The sequence below is a fragment of the Diuraphis noxia genome, unplaced genomic scaffold (genome assembly GCF_037042655.1).
Source record: "Diuraphis noxia isolate RWA-SAM2 unplaced genomic scaffold, SU_Dnox_SAM2 contig0004, whole genome shotgun sequence".
NCBI lineage: Eukaryota > Metazoa > Arthropoda > Insecta > Hemiptera > Aphididae > Diuraphis > Diuraphis noxia.
Window position 1 is genome coordinate 51,168,946 of NW_028301714.1, and position 16,379 is coordinate 51,185,324.

General features: G+C 25.9%; 2 protein-coding genes across 5 annotated transcripts; both read right to left on the reverse strand.

Moving 5' to 3' along the window:
* Positions 1-717: 717 nt before the first annotated feature.
* Positions 718-1,532, reverse strand: MED11 (mediator complex subunit 11). 4 transcript variants are annotated; one of them, XM_015520036.2, is made up of 2 exons: positions 1,293-1,532; positions 718-1,249 (listed from the first exon to the last, which is right to left on the reverse strand). In XM_015520036.2, exon 2 carries the CDS (start codon positions 1,214-1,216, stop codon positions 836-838), a length of 381 nt encoding a protein of 126 aa, XP_015375522.1. In that variant the 5' UTR covers positions 1,217-1,249; positions 1,293-1,532; the 3' UTR covers positions 718-835. The 4 variants fall into 4 exon arrangements, with proteins under 4 accessions (XP_015375522.1, XP_015375523.1, XP_015375521.1 ...); XM_015520037.2 differs by having other exon boundaries at positions 1,289-1,532; XM_015520035.2 differs by having other exon boundaries at positions 718-1,229; positions 1,289-1,531.
* A 3,377-nt stretch (positions 1,533-4,909) lies between these two features.
* Positions 4,910-16,118, reverse strand: Set8 (SET domain containing 8). Its single transcript, XM_015520045.2, has 13 exons — positions 15,825-16,118; positions 15,665-15,750; positions 14,087-14,192; positions 10,133-10,245; positions 9,928-10,027; positions 9,732-9,851; positions 8,960-9,070; positions 8,782-8,885; positions 8,306-8,378; positions 8,187-8,244; positions 7,583-7,748; positions 7,328-7,518; positions 4,910-7,148 (listed from the first exon to the last, which is right to left on the reverse strand). The coding sequence occupies exons 1-13, from the start codon at positions 15,832-15,834 to the stop codon at positions 6,938-6,940; spliced, it is 1,449 nt and encodes a 482-aa protein (XP_015375531.2). The 5' UTR covers positions 15,835-16,118; the 3' UTR covers positions 4,910-6,937.
* Positions 16,119-16,379: the final 261 nt, after the last annotated feature.

A 16,379-nucleotide genomic window follows, 5' to 3' on the forward strand; every position in this document is an offset into this window, starting at 1 on the left:
TTATGTGTACTTATAATACAGCTTGAATATTTATTTTATGGGTATCTTTATTAATGAAAATACATTGTTACAGTATAAGTTTAAACATAAACATTAATACATTTTGACCAAAGTAACACACGGTAGGTGCTCAAGTTATATTTATTTTAAAATAACTGGCCTAAATTATAATATTTTACTACTTGAGTGTGTATAACACTACTTAGTACTTTATAATACAAAATACCTAAGAGGATAAGTAACTCATGCTGTAACAAAAAATCTAAAAAATGTATAAATTCAGAATTTTTTTAGTTTTAAATTTGGACGAAAAATAGGTATTTAAATGCAGAATAACAATTTTAGTTATTTTATTGTAATTTAAAAATTTTAATTGAAGGTACTCAAAAAATTCAAATTACATTATTATATTTTATACACACAATAATGTTTACAAAATGCAATATTTTCACAAAAATTAATTCAACATTGAACCTATATTTATTACTAACTGTAAAATTATTTATTTTAAATTCAATGTCATAAATATAGGTATTTATAAAATAGGATGATAAATTCAGAATTGCTTTTCTATTCAACAATTTTATATTTTTGAATTGATTTTATCCTTAACAGTGACCTCCACAAAATGTAATGTACACCAGGACGGTATCCCCTTACCAAGTGCCAATCTATTTTGATAAATTATTAAATACTAATCCAATCATTAAATACATATTATGGTCATAAATTCATAGAATTGAATTATTTTATTCACTCCATGTAGTTTTTATTACAAATTACAATAAATTTCAATTATCGCTTAAGGATTTATGAGTCCACAAAAACAAAAGTATTATAATATATTTGAAACATTTCCTTTCAATTGTTCTTGATCCTGAAGATATTTATTTTTAGAACGTTCCAATTCTTTCACCCGGCTTCTTGCATGTTCAAGACGGTGCCAAGCCATTTGGAGAACTTTTTGTGATGCATACCCACTATTTTCATATGGCTGTCCAGTAGATACTTGAGTCAAGTAATTAATTTGTTCAGTTAATTTTGACTCTACATTACCCAAACTTTTTAAGAACTGGTGTGATTGATTCTCTACTTGCTTCAAACTAGATTTTTCCTTACTAAGTTCCAGAAGTGCTTGACCAGCGCTTTGTAGACATGTTATTATATCCTTTTCAATTAATTCCAGAGCTTGAATACGTTCCATTGGCGCAGCCATAATGAAATAAAAACTAGAAAAATAGTAATTAAACTATACAAACAAATAAAATTACTACGTTCATGAACTTACTTACTGATTTGTAACTTTATATATTATTCAATAAGAAAATGAACGAAATTGTTGTAATTTGTCCAAGGGTTAACCAGTTTATAGTCTGAGAATTTAAAACAATTTTAATAAACAATTTATCTTAAAAGTTAATGAACATAACTTTAGGTTCTAAAGGCTAAAAGTTAAAATGTATCAACTAATAAATATCTATTTAAACAGTTCATCATTATTCTGTTGATCAATTATTTATATACGTAAACTAATAAGGTGAGAAAAAGATTATGTTATCACAATACGGACCAAAATATTATTATAGAAATAGAGTGGTATTGGGCAGTTGAGTAGATAACAGTAAAATTTATTTCATGGAATACTAGTTTAATCTTATGGCCAGTGCTTCTCAACCTACTTTCTTACGAAACCATAATAATTTAGACCAGCAGCAGCAGTTATTGCTACTCGATTGTAGGATTTTCGTAAAAGTAACTAATTTATTAATTTAAAGTTTAAACCTGTATTTACTATTTAGTATTATGTAAATTAAATTTGAGAATGAGACTATTTTCATGATTATTTTGCTTATCGGTGGTTTTTACACTTTCAGAATAATTCTGTATTATATTATTTATATATTATATTATATTACACAAGTAATATACCTATGTATAATATGATTCTAGATCGCGTCATAATATTTCATAATGTCGAATACTTATATCTTGAACATGAACAATGTAAATAAACAATTTTCATTTTCAATTCTAATAATTGTATAAATTACCTGAATGCAAGTTTGTTTTGATTACAGGGCTTAGCATTTATTATTTATTTATTTTTTCTTAAACTATAATTTTAACTTAACGAGTAATGTAGGTACTTCGGTACTATACCGGCAAAGCCGCCGCCTGTAACAGAAAATGAATTTTGGGGACTCAAAATTATTTATAATATTTTGGATATTTTACACAAAATGTTTGCGTTCAAAATACAAAAGTATTTTCTACTTTTAAACATTTCAGACCTGTAAATCCCTAAATTTCAATATTTCTAAGTTGTAATTGAAACTACAATATTAGTGTTGAGAAAAAAAATATATAAACAATTGTAAAATATTTAAATATTGGCAAAATTTTGGGAGAAGGGTCCGGACTCTATTAGACCCCGCTCAGGATATGGCCCTTTTGTCCTGGTACCATATTCTAATAGTACACACAATGAATAATGATCATTGATCATTGAAATTTGATCTTAGACAAATTTATAGAATTTTACAATAATATTATGTGTTATGTGTACCTATACTGAATTATGTACAGATCCAAGTGATCCAAACGAGTTAAAACATGCTATTAAATCGAAATATCTGAAGAAAAAATGAAATAAATACAAAACAAGAATTTACTTTGAATATGACGTCCAATATAATTTGTAGAGATAAACTAGAAACAATAATTAAACCTTTATGCCCGCTTCACATGAATAATAATAATTTTCCAAATTTTTTAGTTTTTTTTTTCAATAAATATTAATAAAAATGTATTTGTAGGGTATAAAAGCTTGAAAATGTAATTCAAGACACCTAACATATCGATAGTAGTTGAAAAATATTAAAAACAAAAAGTCAAAATTTTTTTTAAGCATTTAAAGTTCAAATTTTGACTAAATACGTAAAAATTACGGCAATTGTCAAATTATCTTAGATAGAAATTCATAAAAGTTTTTCTTTTTAGATCTAAGATTTGAAAATGTAATACAAGGCTCTTAACATAATTTTACAATAGCAGTTGAAAAATAAAAGAAATAGATATTATTCACAATTTTTTTTTACAAGCGTTCAAATTTTGAATTTTGACAACATACGTAAAAATCACGAAAATTCGCAAATTATTTTAAGCTAGAAATTCATAAAAAAATTTTATTTTAAATCTAAGATTTGAAAATTTTTAAGAGGACGCTACACCAAAAGCGAAACGCATACAACACAACGGCCAAGAGAACGCGCGATGCGCAGGCACGTGGCGTTTAAGCCACGCCCACTACTCGTAATCAGCGGTCGGCCGACAATAATTGTGCTCATTCTGGAGTGATGTTTATTATTTTCTTAACCTTCGTCATTGACGGTACTAGTGAATATACGGTGTGTGCATATTACGTCGCATTGTCACTGTACCTACACGGCTTGTATTCATAGGCGCCAAGTACATGGGTGCTCGGGTGCTCGAGCACCCATTGAAAATATTCATTGGGTGCGGAGCACCCAATATAATTAAAATAGGTAAACCGTTATCACCACGTTCATTGTATGATATCAGTGGCTACAAAGAAAAACCACAGGATATAAAAGTCTATTTCATCTATAATTCTGTGGCAAAACCTCGGAAGTCAAAATTAGAAAAAAAAAATTGGGGGTGGGTACAACCCATTACTCCCTCCCCGCCAATGCTTGCGCCACTGTTGTTTTACATTGGTAAGAGCACCCAATAGCTTTTTGAAAACCTGGCGCCTATGCTTGTATTTATTGCATTATTTCAATTTTCAATACATACTTCATAAAAGATATATTCAACACCGTGAATAATATCTAATTTATAACTGTAACCCAAACTTGTATTACCTTAAATATTAGTTTTTAGATTCTGAATCAATAATATATCCTAGACCAGCGGTTCCCAAACTTTTTCCCATCGCGGCACATTATTATTAGTTATTATAAGTCACGGCACACTTTGGATAAATATTATCTATACATATACTTATCGAATAATACGTATAGATATTAAAAATATTAATATAAATATTAAAAATAAGAAACGTGAACGACTTTTATCAGTTGAACAAGAAATTCGGGTGTGTTTATCGTCGATCCCACCTAGAATTGAACTATTATGCAAACACATCATCAAGCACACGTTTAACACTAAAATTTACAATTATATTTTTTTTTGTAATTTTAAAGTTAATTTTTTATTAATTATTTTTATTTGTATTATATATTTTATGATTTTTTATAAAAAAAAGTTCAAGTTGTCGCGGCACACCTTTCATATTTCACGGCACACCCTTTGGGAAACACTGTTGTAGATAGTAGTTCAGCCGGCGCCCGTCATAGTACAACGACCAGTAGGTTTAATCATTTTTTAATTTCCAAGAATAGGAATACCTACTTTGTACGGTCGGAAATAATCATTAAAAAAAAACCCTGTCTGCAATAAACAGTTTTTGCAATCGTACGCATTTGTAAGATGGTGACAACACATGCAGGTATCACTTCCCCTTAATATCTCCACAGTCCATTCACAACCCCAATTCTGAATACGCGTCGTTCACATAATCATGAATTTTATTCTGGAGGCTGATTTTATCATATAACTTTTAAGATAATTAGTTTTGTGTTTTTTCTAGTTAAATTTGTTGTGTTGTAGGTACATAATATCAATAGTTGAACTATAGTAGTATTACTAGAGCAGTAAGAGCTAAATCATAAAATTAAAATAAAGGTCATGCGTCATACAAACTAGGGAAATTACGTTGTCCTCGCGCATACAAATTTAACGAATATATCATAAAACGCGTGCAAACGATACTTTAGGTATGACCACGCGTCCATGTAAAACGGCCCTTAAAAATAGAACAAGAATATTATTTTATAGTGTAAGTATATTTATTTTTGTCATCAACATTAATTACAAGTCTTGATTGAACAATGTCACTAAGACATTTTGTACAATCGAAAATAGAACATTCAACATAATGATTAGTACCAATAACAATGTAGCACATTTTCTTAAACCACATAAATTATAATAGTCGTACATTTTAAACACAGTTAAAATACAAAACACAAGTTATTGCTATGTACAATAATATTAATGAGATTGACTAATTTGTTGAAAAAAATACTATTGTACATGTTTTTAAATTGACTTTGGTTGCCGTAGTTTGGAAGCTTTTGTATATTAATTTACTAAAAACAAAATACATTGGTAGGTAAATAATGAAACACATTTATGATATTGAACCTTTCAGTCTCAAAAAAAAAAAAAAAAAAAAAAAAACAAATAAACAAATAAATAATAATAATAATAATAATTATAAATTAATGATTGTACAGTCTTTGAATAAAATTACTTAACAATGAAGTGCAGGTTATTTGGTTAAAGCTTACCAAATAATTCACTTTTAACAAATTTTATATAATAGAAATTATTTATTTTGTAAAAAATCAGATGGCTATATAATTCAAAATGTTTAATATATTTATATATATATATAACATTAATTAATACTGGATATGTAAAAAATGAAGTTCTGAAAATAAATGTTTATTATTTAAATGTACATTAATTATACACCATATAAATGTGATATTAAATACAATTAATAAATAACAAGTAAAAAAATATGGTTATTTCATAAACTTATAAGATTTCAAGTAATAAGGCCAATAAAATAAAAATTACAATCCAATATACATTAGTGAGAAAAAATATAAAATAATTAGTTGAACTTTATGAATATAGTTATGATTAGGGCTCGGAACTTGATGCATTTGCATTTTTTTTTTTTTTAATACACACATTCAATGCTTGTCTTTACAGAAATTTGATTCATGACGTATAGAATTTAATAGTACAATTTTTATTTAGCATTTTTTTTGTATTTTTAGGAATTTTATGCTTTACGGTCATTTTTTTAGTTTTTTCAGTACATATAATTAATTTTTGCACTTTTTTTTAAACATATATTTGCATTTTCCATGTTGAAAATTACACATTAAGTTTACATTAACTTGTCGTTTATCAACATTCACTATTTTTTTTTTTTTTTTTGTAAAAACAAGAAATTCAATAAAAATTTTTTTTATAAAAATTAATATTTATTAATATAGTTTTATACATTTAAATAATATATAATAATTAATATAATAATAATATATCATGTTTTAATTTTAATAATTTTTGTATCAAAACAACATTAATTAAACAATTTTTACAGAAAAGTATAAATTTTTAAACATTTTTATGTCATTTTATGCATTTTTAAAAATATATTTGAAGATATCAAGTTCCGGGCACTAGTTATAATCATTAATTTTATTTTAAACTGAACAATTTAAAACATTGAATAATGGTCATAAATTATTAAAATAAGAAAATATAATTTAATAATATATATGTGGGCAGTAACAGAAACTAATGAAATTGGACCCAATTGAAAGATAAAAATCCTTAACATTTTTTTCTGAGTATAGTGAAGGTCAAATGTTGGGGTAAAATTGCCGGTGAGAAGGACAGAATTACTCTGTTACTTGTCAAAAGTCAAAATCGTATCAGAAATAATCTGCCCTCCAAACAGACAAATACGTGAATATTGACCCTTCACTTATCGTTAAGTATCAAAGTTAACTTTTTTTCTATCAATTAATAACAATTTTTAATAGAATAATTAAATTGGTCTAAAAGATTAACTTAAAAAATGTATTATACATTTGACAGTATAAAAGATTCAAATAAAATGTTCAATCAAATTATAATAAAAATCATTCTTTTAAGCTAATTAATTTTAACATAATTTATTGGCAGTGAAAAATTATATATATTTTTTTATTTTAGTTTCATTTATTAGTAGTAATAAAAAAATTAATTTAACTATATTAATGTGTATAGCTCAATAAGCAAGCCATGGATGATTGATGAGAGATTCTTTACTACGATCACCATAATCATAAGTCAACTCTTCATCTCGTTTAATATCGGATTTTGCAATCAAAACAATCCTAGGACGCCCTGCTACTTCCACGACTTTAGGTATAAGATTACCAAATCTTGAATGATTTACAAGCCTGCCAAGTCTTGAACTTTCTGGAGTTGCATCAATACTATAACATTTTTTAGATCATATCTGTTATGTTTGAATTATATTTTTATCTTATATTTTGAATTTGTAATAATATGTAACCATTCATACTCATTAATGTTGACTTGAAAACCATCCATACACAATAAATAAGAATTAAATACAGTACAATATAAATAAATATGTTTTTTTCTATCTTACCAGTAATGTGTAGAACCATATTTGAAATAATACATGTAACAACCAGTGGTGGTATCTTGAGAGTAAATGGCTTCTCTTTTACGAGCTTCTTGAATACAAATTAATTCTCCAGAATATTCAACAACATACTCGCCACGAGCAAAATCTTTACCTGCTATTATGCCACGACCTTTATTAGGGAATACAGTTATCTGTTAAAACAAAACAAAATATTAACTCACAAATATATATTAAAACTATGTATTTTGTTTTTACTTTTAATCCATCTTCATTTTGTGAGGCAATGGCTTCTTCTAAGGCTAATTGTTTTTCTTCATTGACTATATTTTTTGTTTTACGAGCGCTTCTTCGGATAGGAAAAAATGCAGTGACTTTTTGTTGCTTTTCATTAGATGTATCGTTGATATGCTTTACATTTAAACTACAAAAATACATATACATTATGTTCATATTGGTATATTATCTTGTGTGTACTGCCCTCTTAAGTAGACTTATAATAATTAACACATTTAAATAAAAAAAACTAAGATATACACTATTAATTAATGTTAATTTTTTTTTTCATATTGTAAATATGCATACATTATAATTCTCTGTGATTAAAAAAGAAACTGAAAAGATACAACAATACTGTATTTTAGTTAATTTTAGTAATTGCTAATGGTATATAGTGAATGAGTACAATAATCATTAAGAGATTAAGTTCATTATCATGATTGATGTTTATTAGAACATTTAGAACTAACAAATCTGAAAAAAATTGTGAAAATAGAAATAATAAGGAGTACAAATTTTTTTGTAAAATACTAAAATAATCTTTAAGAAGAGGGCAGTTTGTAAATAATAAATAAAATAATACCTTATCTTATGACTACTATTTAATTTTGACGATAAAGAAGACTGATTTAAATCTGCTTCTAAAATAAAATATTTATGTATAAAAGAATAATATAATACATTAAGACACAAAGTTATTACTTGAATTGAATGTAGTATCAGAAATAAGTGGCATATCCTTGATGATTTTTTCATTATCATTAGATGGAGGCTTCTGATAAAATAGAAACAAAAAATGTAGTCAATTAAATAATATTTAAATGTAAATTAGTTAAATACAAATGAGAGAAAAATATTATTTAAGATATCATACATTTAATCAAAAATAGATTGAGAAACTAATTTAACAAAGATAATAATAAATAATAAATCATATCAGAAGAATTATTGTTAACTACGACTAAGAGTACCTAATTGCATTATTTCAAATTATAAGTATTTATAAATCATTATGAATAATATTATTAAAATATTTAAAAGCAACCTTACAAACCTTATTTAAGCATTATTATTAAAAAAATACAATTAATACAAAACTTAAAATGACATAAAAGATTAATTTTAACAAAACGCAATTTGATAGGCAAAAAGTTATTCCTATAAAAAAATTAACTTACACTTTTGTAAAAACGCTTAACAGATATTGAGAGAGCATTAATTGTGGATTGTGTAACTTGGTATTCTTCAACAAGATATTCATTTGTCTGAGTTTCATTTGGTACTATTTCAATATCCCATAAAAATAAATAAATGTATTTAAAACTCAATTTTAAATGTAAAACATAGAAAACCTACTTTTTGATTGTAAGGAATTCAAATGCACTTCATCATTTTCAAAGTCACCCTCTTTACTACAAATTTTTGTAGAAATATTTTTATTAGATGTCTGTTTCTTTTTATACTGTTCTGTTAAAAAATATTTATATATAACACATATAAACATAATATATAGAAATGATAAGTTTGGTGAAGGCTTCTTACTAAATTTAAATCACATGCATTTTGTTATCACAATATCTGTGGAATTTAGAATATTTTTTTTCAATTATTTACCAAATTATTAACTGGAAAGGTTTTGAACTTCAGATATTTTGGTTTTTTCTTTCATTTTATAAATTATATGGTGAAACATGTATTAAATACAGGGCAATAATTTTATCAAGGAACACTATGTTTCAAAAAATATAAACATTTTAAGTTGTTACACAACTAATTATATTTGTTGACAGTATATACTGTACCAACCAAAACTGATTCTCCCCTACCCTCAACACAACAACTCATTATAGGAAACGCGATTTGATAGCTGGGTGACGCGAAGTGTGTAGAATTAATTATTAGTTATAAATTTTTAAAGTTTAGGTGAGCAGTTCATTCATCCAGTGGCCACATATTTTACAAAATACCTTTATCACTGTGTAAATAATTTCTTAAATATTCAATGTGCGTTGATAAAATAATTGCCAGCTATACATAGATGTTGTAAAAATGTGATGGCAAATATATTAAAATTTACATAGATATGATATGTTATTTCTTTATTAAAAATGTAACATATTAATTTTACCTTTATTGAGTTGTGGGTTCAAGTCATGTTTATGATGGTTATAATGTTTAAACTTCTTTTTAATTTGGTTGTAATTTTTTTCACAATTCAAAATACTTTTATGCTTGACATCGTTATTATCTATTATTAAGAATTTTTTTTTTAAAAAAAGGTTAAAAAAAAAAATATATTAAAATATAAATAATTGTATCAAAACCTTCATTTTTAGTTTTATTAATTGTCATCATTTCATTCATATGCACTGTATTATTTTTGTTGTATAAATGTAAATTTTCTTCATATTGTTTGAATTTATTCTGGATGAGTATAACAAGAAAGTAATTATTATTATTATAATCATCAAGAAATCATAACTTTAGAAGTAGCATGCACAAAATCTATTTACGTGTCAATGTACTTACATTATTGTAGAATTTTTTAACACTTATTGAGAGTTTTGTAGGACTTAATGGTTTGATTTCGTATAAGATTAGGTTATTTTCAACATTTTCCAAAGATTTTTTCCTTTTTTTATCTTAAACAACAAAAAATTGTACTTGAAAATTATTCAATATACTTTTATTGTTATGGGTACATCAAGTTGTTTTAGTATGTCTTACACAACAAATTTGATCATATAATGACGAAAATACAAAAATTGGGAGATTATTAATAGGGTAAATAAATTTGAATGAAATAAAAAATAAAAACTCCAAATATGGTATTGACATAGTTAAAACATATATTTTTTTTTTAAGATTAATAGGACGCCACACTCGCATGGGTTGTCCTCGTCTTACAAAGGCGTAACATAGTAAATTTATGCTCAGTAGTTCAAGTTTTACTCCGTTAGCTTAACAATTAGAGTGAATAGATCTATTATGAAACTTGGTGATGAGAACATTATTTATTTTGTTGGAAGTATTTTAGTGGTAATTCAGTTTTTAAGTGAGTTATATGCATAAAATAAACACGCTCATAATTCACTTAAAAACTGAATTGTCGTAAAAACACTTCCAACAAGACACAGATAATGTTCTTACCATCAAGTTTCATAATAGGTTCATATTCACACTAATTTTTAAGCTAACGGAGTAAAACTTGAACAAATTATAACAACTGCTGAGCGTAAATTTGCTATGTTAACCGTTTGCAAGACGGAGACAACCATGCGCCTGTGGCGTCCTCTTAATTAATATTTAATAATGGACTAATTATATTTAAATTAATATGATACATGTAATTTTGATTATATTATATAACTAATTTGCAGTGTAGTATAATAGACATAGACAAATTACTATATTCTATTATGGCTATTGGAAAGTCAAATTACTTTTAAGTTGAATCAATGAATATATTTTATATACATTATATTAATTTTAATTTATCACAATTATTTTGTCGGGCAATAATTTTATAAAATTAAGATTTAAGTATGATACACTAATTGTTAAACTATAGAATAAGCAGCCCTATTCTCAGCATTTATAACTTAGCTGTTGAATCCCATTGAAAAGAACAGTTATTCATAAAATATATAGCAAGACTATCCAGACTCAACAAAGGTAAAAATAGTGACGTAAATGACAAAATTACCAAGCTAACCAACAAAAATGCAGCAACCCCAATTAAAATTATCCACAGAGAACTCAATACAACCCCCCATGGGATTACTCATATGTAATCAATACTTAACTAAATGCCCTTTCTAAACAAAATACAGCACCTGAGATATTTAGAAGCCATGTCTACAATATCCTTGATGACTTCAAGAATCACCAAAAAATATATACCGATGCCTCAAAGGAAAATGAAGGTGTCGGTATTGCCATCGCCCATCGCACTTGAAAATACTAATATAACATTCAAACTTCCAAATGAGTGCTCAATATTTTCAGCTGAAGCTATAGCCATTCTAAAAGCCATCGAAACCATTAAACACACAAAGTTTTTAATACTTAGTGACTCCCTAAGCGCCATAAAGAACATTAAAAACAAAAACATCCCAAATGACATCTCAGTCCTCATTCAAAACCAACTTGATGAAGCCAAAACAAATATCAATAATTTGGATCCCTAGACATACCGGCATCGCAGGCGCAATGAAATCACGGACAAATACGCTAAACTCGCCGCATCAAACACAGACACAACCAAGCTAAATATCTTCTCATATGACATCAAAAAGGCAGTCAAAACACAAATAAGGAAAAAATGGCATTTACTCTGGAATGATCAAGACACAAAACTAAACTAGATAAAAAGGACAACATTCAGATGGGAAAATCATGGTTTCAACAGAAAAGAAGAAACCACTATAAACCGACTCAGAATTGGACACTCCAGATTAGCACATGGATACCTCATGGCAAAAGAAGAACCTCCCACATGTGAAGAATGTGGGACTCCCCCCACCATCAAGCACATACTAACGGAATGCCAACTCTATCAACAGGAACGAATAAACTTCAACATTACAGAAACACTTGATTCACTAATCGGTCCGGATCCCGCTCAAAACAGGAAAATAATTCATTTTTTAAAATCAATTAATTTAATAGACCAAATATAATGTAAATATAATTATGTAACAAAAGTATCTACAAAAAAAAAAACTGTAACTAATGGCCTATGATGCCGGGTTGTAAAAATAGATCAGTAAAAAAAAATAAACCCTATAGAATAAGATCTCATATTGTACAATAATATTTTTTTAAATATTAAACATATTAAATATATTTAATCAATGTCCATAGACAAATGGAGGAAACAAATATTTTTGTGGAATAACAATCAATTTTAATCGCTTTTAATTTAATAATATTTGGATTAATGTTGCAACACACCTACCTCGTTTATTTAAACCAAATCCTATTCAGTTACAGAATAGTTGGTTACCTATTCCTATTACACAAACTGGTCTTGAAGAACGGTTTGTTGAATCAATACAAATAAAGTTTTTTAAGTTATAATTAATAGGTCCTACTATACTAGGAACTTATGACATGTGTTCATAGACTAACATAATTGAACATGATATAGTAACATATACAAGGTTTAAATGATTGAATGATAATATGATTCAGTACACTATTGAATATCACAGGAGTAGCGTAGGATGAGTTGAAACAATTGAATTATTATACTTATAGTAAATCTAAATATTAATATTACTTAAAAATTTAGAGATGTCCGATAGTCAATTCAGAATCAAATTCCTGACTATGGCAATATAATATTATATAGCAATTAGCAGTTATTTATAAAATAAATATTATATTATTGTGATTAAATTTATTAATTTTATTGATAAGCATAAGTACTACAAAGGGTAAAATTAATTTTTGCACAGCAATTGTAATTGAAAACGTCATTGTGTATATAATATAATGTACATCAAATAACTAAAATCTTTATCCTAGGTTTTAATATGTGATTTTTTCCAAATTTAAACTTAAAATCTGTAAGAAATAATTGTATTTATAAAATTTTTGGTAACAGTATGATCTATATATGAAAATCATTGTTTTAAATTTTCAAAATAAAAATTTTAAATACTAAGCATAAAAATTGTGTCTTAGGTTCTTTAATATTTATCATCTGCTATGTAAACAACTTGCAATTCTTTTTAATTCCCAAAAATAATTTATAAAAAGCATTGTATTACCTACATTTTAAAGTTTTTTGATTGAGCAAAAATTTTGACTGGCAATAATTAAAAAAAATAAATATATAATTCAAAATTTTCTTTTTATAAATACCTCAAAAGAATCACAATATTTTTAATTTATGGAGCATAGAAATAACTTATATAATAGTGAAAATTTAATGCATGGTTTTTTTTTTTTTATAGCAATAAAAATAAAAATTGATTTTATTAATAACTGGTTTTGTACAAAAATTTCAGTTTTTCCCAATTATTTGTTTGTTTTTTCACTTTTGAACACCAATTGGTGCCAACTACAAAAAATTAAATTGATCAAATTAGAGCATTTTTATCATCCCAAAGGGTGATAACAACCACAAAAACATACGCACTATAAAAGCTTTGAGCTACTCAGAATCTAAAAAATTATATGTGCTGTGTTATAAGATTTTTGGTTTTGGCCCCCCTTCATTGTATAATTCTGCAGAAGTGTTTGAATGACAATGATAAAAATTTGAATTTGTTGAAAAATGTACCAAACACAATCACTGTTTAATCAAAAAATCTAAATACTAATAAGAGATCCTTCTACAAAAAAATTTAATGTTACATTTAACTTTGGATACATTGTGTTTTAGTTTAAATCCAATAGCCTTAATATTTATATAATATATACATATTTAATAAATATTCATTTTTGTACATAAAATTAAAATGCGATGCATACTTTTATTATTTAATATATTCGGAGTAGAATTAATTGCATTTTGATTATCTTTGGCCCTTATATTTTTCCTAAGTTTAACACAAAGGTTTTTTTTCTTGTTGATTTTCTAAAAGGATTAAAAATAATTTATGAAAAAATAGACGAGGAATATTATTCAAGCTCATGCAATCTAAGCTACAAAATTTATAATAAACATAACTAACAAGCTTTCATAAAAAAAATTATATATTTTTGTAGATTAGTTATACCGTACAGTGTACACTTAATATACGCATTTATATACACAAGCATTTAAATTATCTTAAACAAGATTTACCAAATAAATGGGGCGGTTTTAAATAATTAGTTAAATAATACAAATAATCTAAATTGATTTGGTAAATATTAGTACTATTGTATTAATAAGGTATATTTAAGTTATGAATTGAACGGTTTTGGTAAAATGTTAATACAATCTACAAACATTAAAAGTTTTTTTGAATGTTAAGAAAACTCATACAAATTTCATAATCGTTAATAGGGAAGTACATATATTAGTAATCTAAAACTAGGTATCTTTAATTCTTTTGACTTATAAACTTGTTTTGAGTAAATCAGACTTTAACTTTTTTCTTATAATCATTAAATTTCGAGTAAATCATTTGTCTACAAATAATATTTTAATGGGATTAGAAACTCAGATAAATGAATAGTTATACCAATGTAAAATATCATCAAACAGTACTTATGTCAAGGGTTTGGTTCTTGATTATTATTATTAAAATTTATTTAATGCTAACATCTACTGCATATTATGCTGCAAGCATAAATACAGATAAAATATTACCTAATTATTTTTTAAATTTATAAAAAAATATTCATTTATAAATCTTGAAGAACATAGATATTAAAAGTGAAACAAATCATTCCTTAAAAGATTAAAAACCTCTAAGTTCTTAGTTTTTAATTCTAAAAATACATTTATTTGTGGACTAGGTCAAAGGCCCTTAATTTGAGTCAACGACCTCTATATTAGACCATTAGACCATAAAACAATAATTATTTCTTTTTAAACATAAATAAATATTTACAAGACAATATTATCAAAATAACTTTCTTAATAAATTTATATAACAGTTAAGTACACTATCAAGACTTTAATATGAATTAATAGTGTCAAAATAGTAAGTATTATAATTAATTTTGTCTAAGGTAATTGAAATTAGATTTACTTGTTATACAGGTTAATATTTAAAATGTTATGTAGTTATAAATAAAAAATAATTAATGAAGTAACTTTAAAGTAGCTCATAAAACCATTTGAGTATGATGAAAAGTGTTACAATATAGTATTACACAGAAGACAGAACTGAATATAGTTGATTGATTATGTTTATACTAAATAGTTAAGCCAAAATTATAAAGCTAATCAATGTATGTACGAAAATTAAAACAGCAAAATAGAGATACAAATTAAATTAAGAATTTAAAAAAAATACCTAATTAAAATAATTGTTGTAACAAGAACCATAACACCACAACCTTAAAACTATATTTTTTAAAATTTAAAATGCAAGGAAAGAGAAAAGCGATACTAACTTTTTCGGTACAATATTTTTTAATAGATCCTTGAGGGCGTTTATTTATTACACTGCTATTTTGAGTGACCAATCGATTACTTTTTTCTGAAATATACAATTTTCGATTGAATCAATATAAATATTAGTGAAAATGCAATCAGTACGTGCTAATTACTTACTTTTAACCATTTTGAGGGTGTTTGGAATTAAACACGGGGAATTCTTTAAATTCTTTTAATTTTAAATCTCAGTATCACACAACTGTCAAAAATCTGACAAACTTTTAACTGATCAACCACTCTTGACTCTTGTACTCACTGCTCATAGATCGAAAGTGAATACTTGTCAGCATTTACATTTTGTAGGGAAAAAATTGATGTTTGTAACTTTTCCATACATTTTTTTTTTTATTTTAAAAATCATCGGGAGTCCGGAGAAATGGTACTACATGAATTATCTAATGCAAATCAAACGCCATAATGCGACGTCCTATTGGTCGATACCATGTTATCATTTTTTCAGTTAATTTTGACGCATTGCCAACATTAGAATCGCAAACTCCATTCAAGGCTATGTCTTATACCAGTAAGTTATACCGCTTACGTTGAGAAGCAGAATGCAGAAAACAAAATTAATATATATATATTTCAAAATATATCCATTCGGATTCGTAATAAAATTTCCATCATCACACATTTTTCTGCCGTCTCAAGTCCGTGAACTATGTCAAAGTT

Excerpts from the sequence above, each read along its gene's own strand:
- MED11 (XM_015520036.2), bottom strand. The coding sequence starts at position 1,216 with ATGGCTGCGCCAATGGAACGTATTCAAGCTCTGGAATTAATTGAAAAG.
- Set8 (XM_015520045.2), bottom strand. Across the intron at positions 9,852-9,927 it reads TAATAAAACTAAAAATGAAG|ATAATAACGATGTCAAGCAT; the intron begins GTTTTGATACAA and ends TCTTAATAATAG. Across the intron at positions 8,379-8,781 it reads TTAAGCGTTTTTACAAAAGT|AAGCCTCCATCTAATGATAA; the intron begins GTAAGTTAATTT and ends CTATTTTATCAG.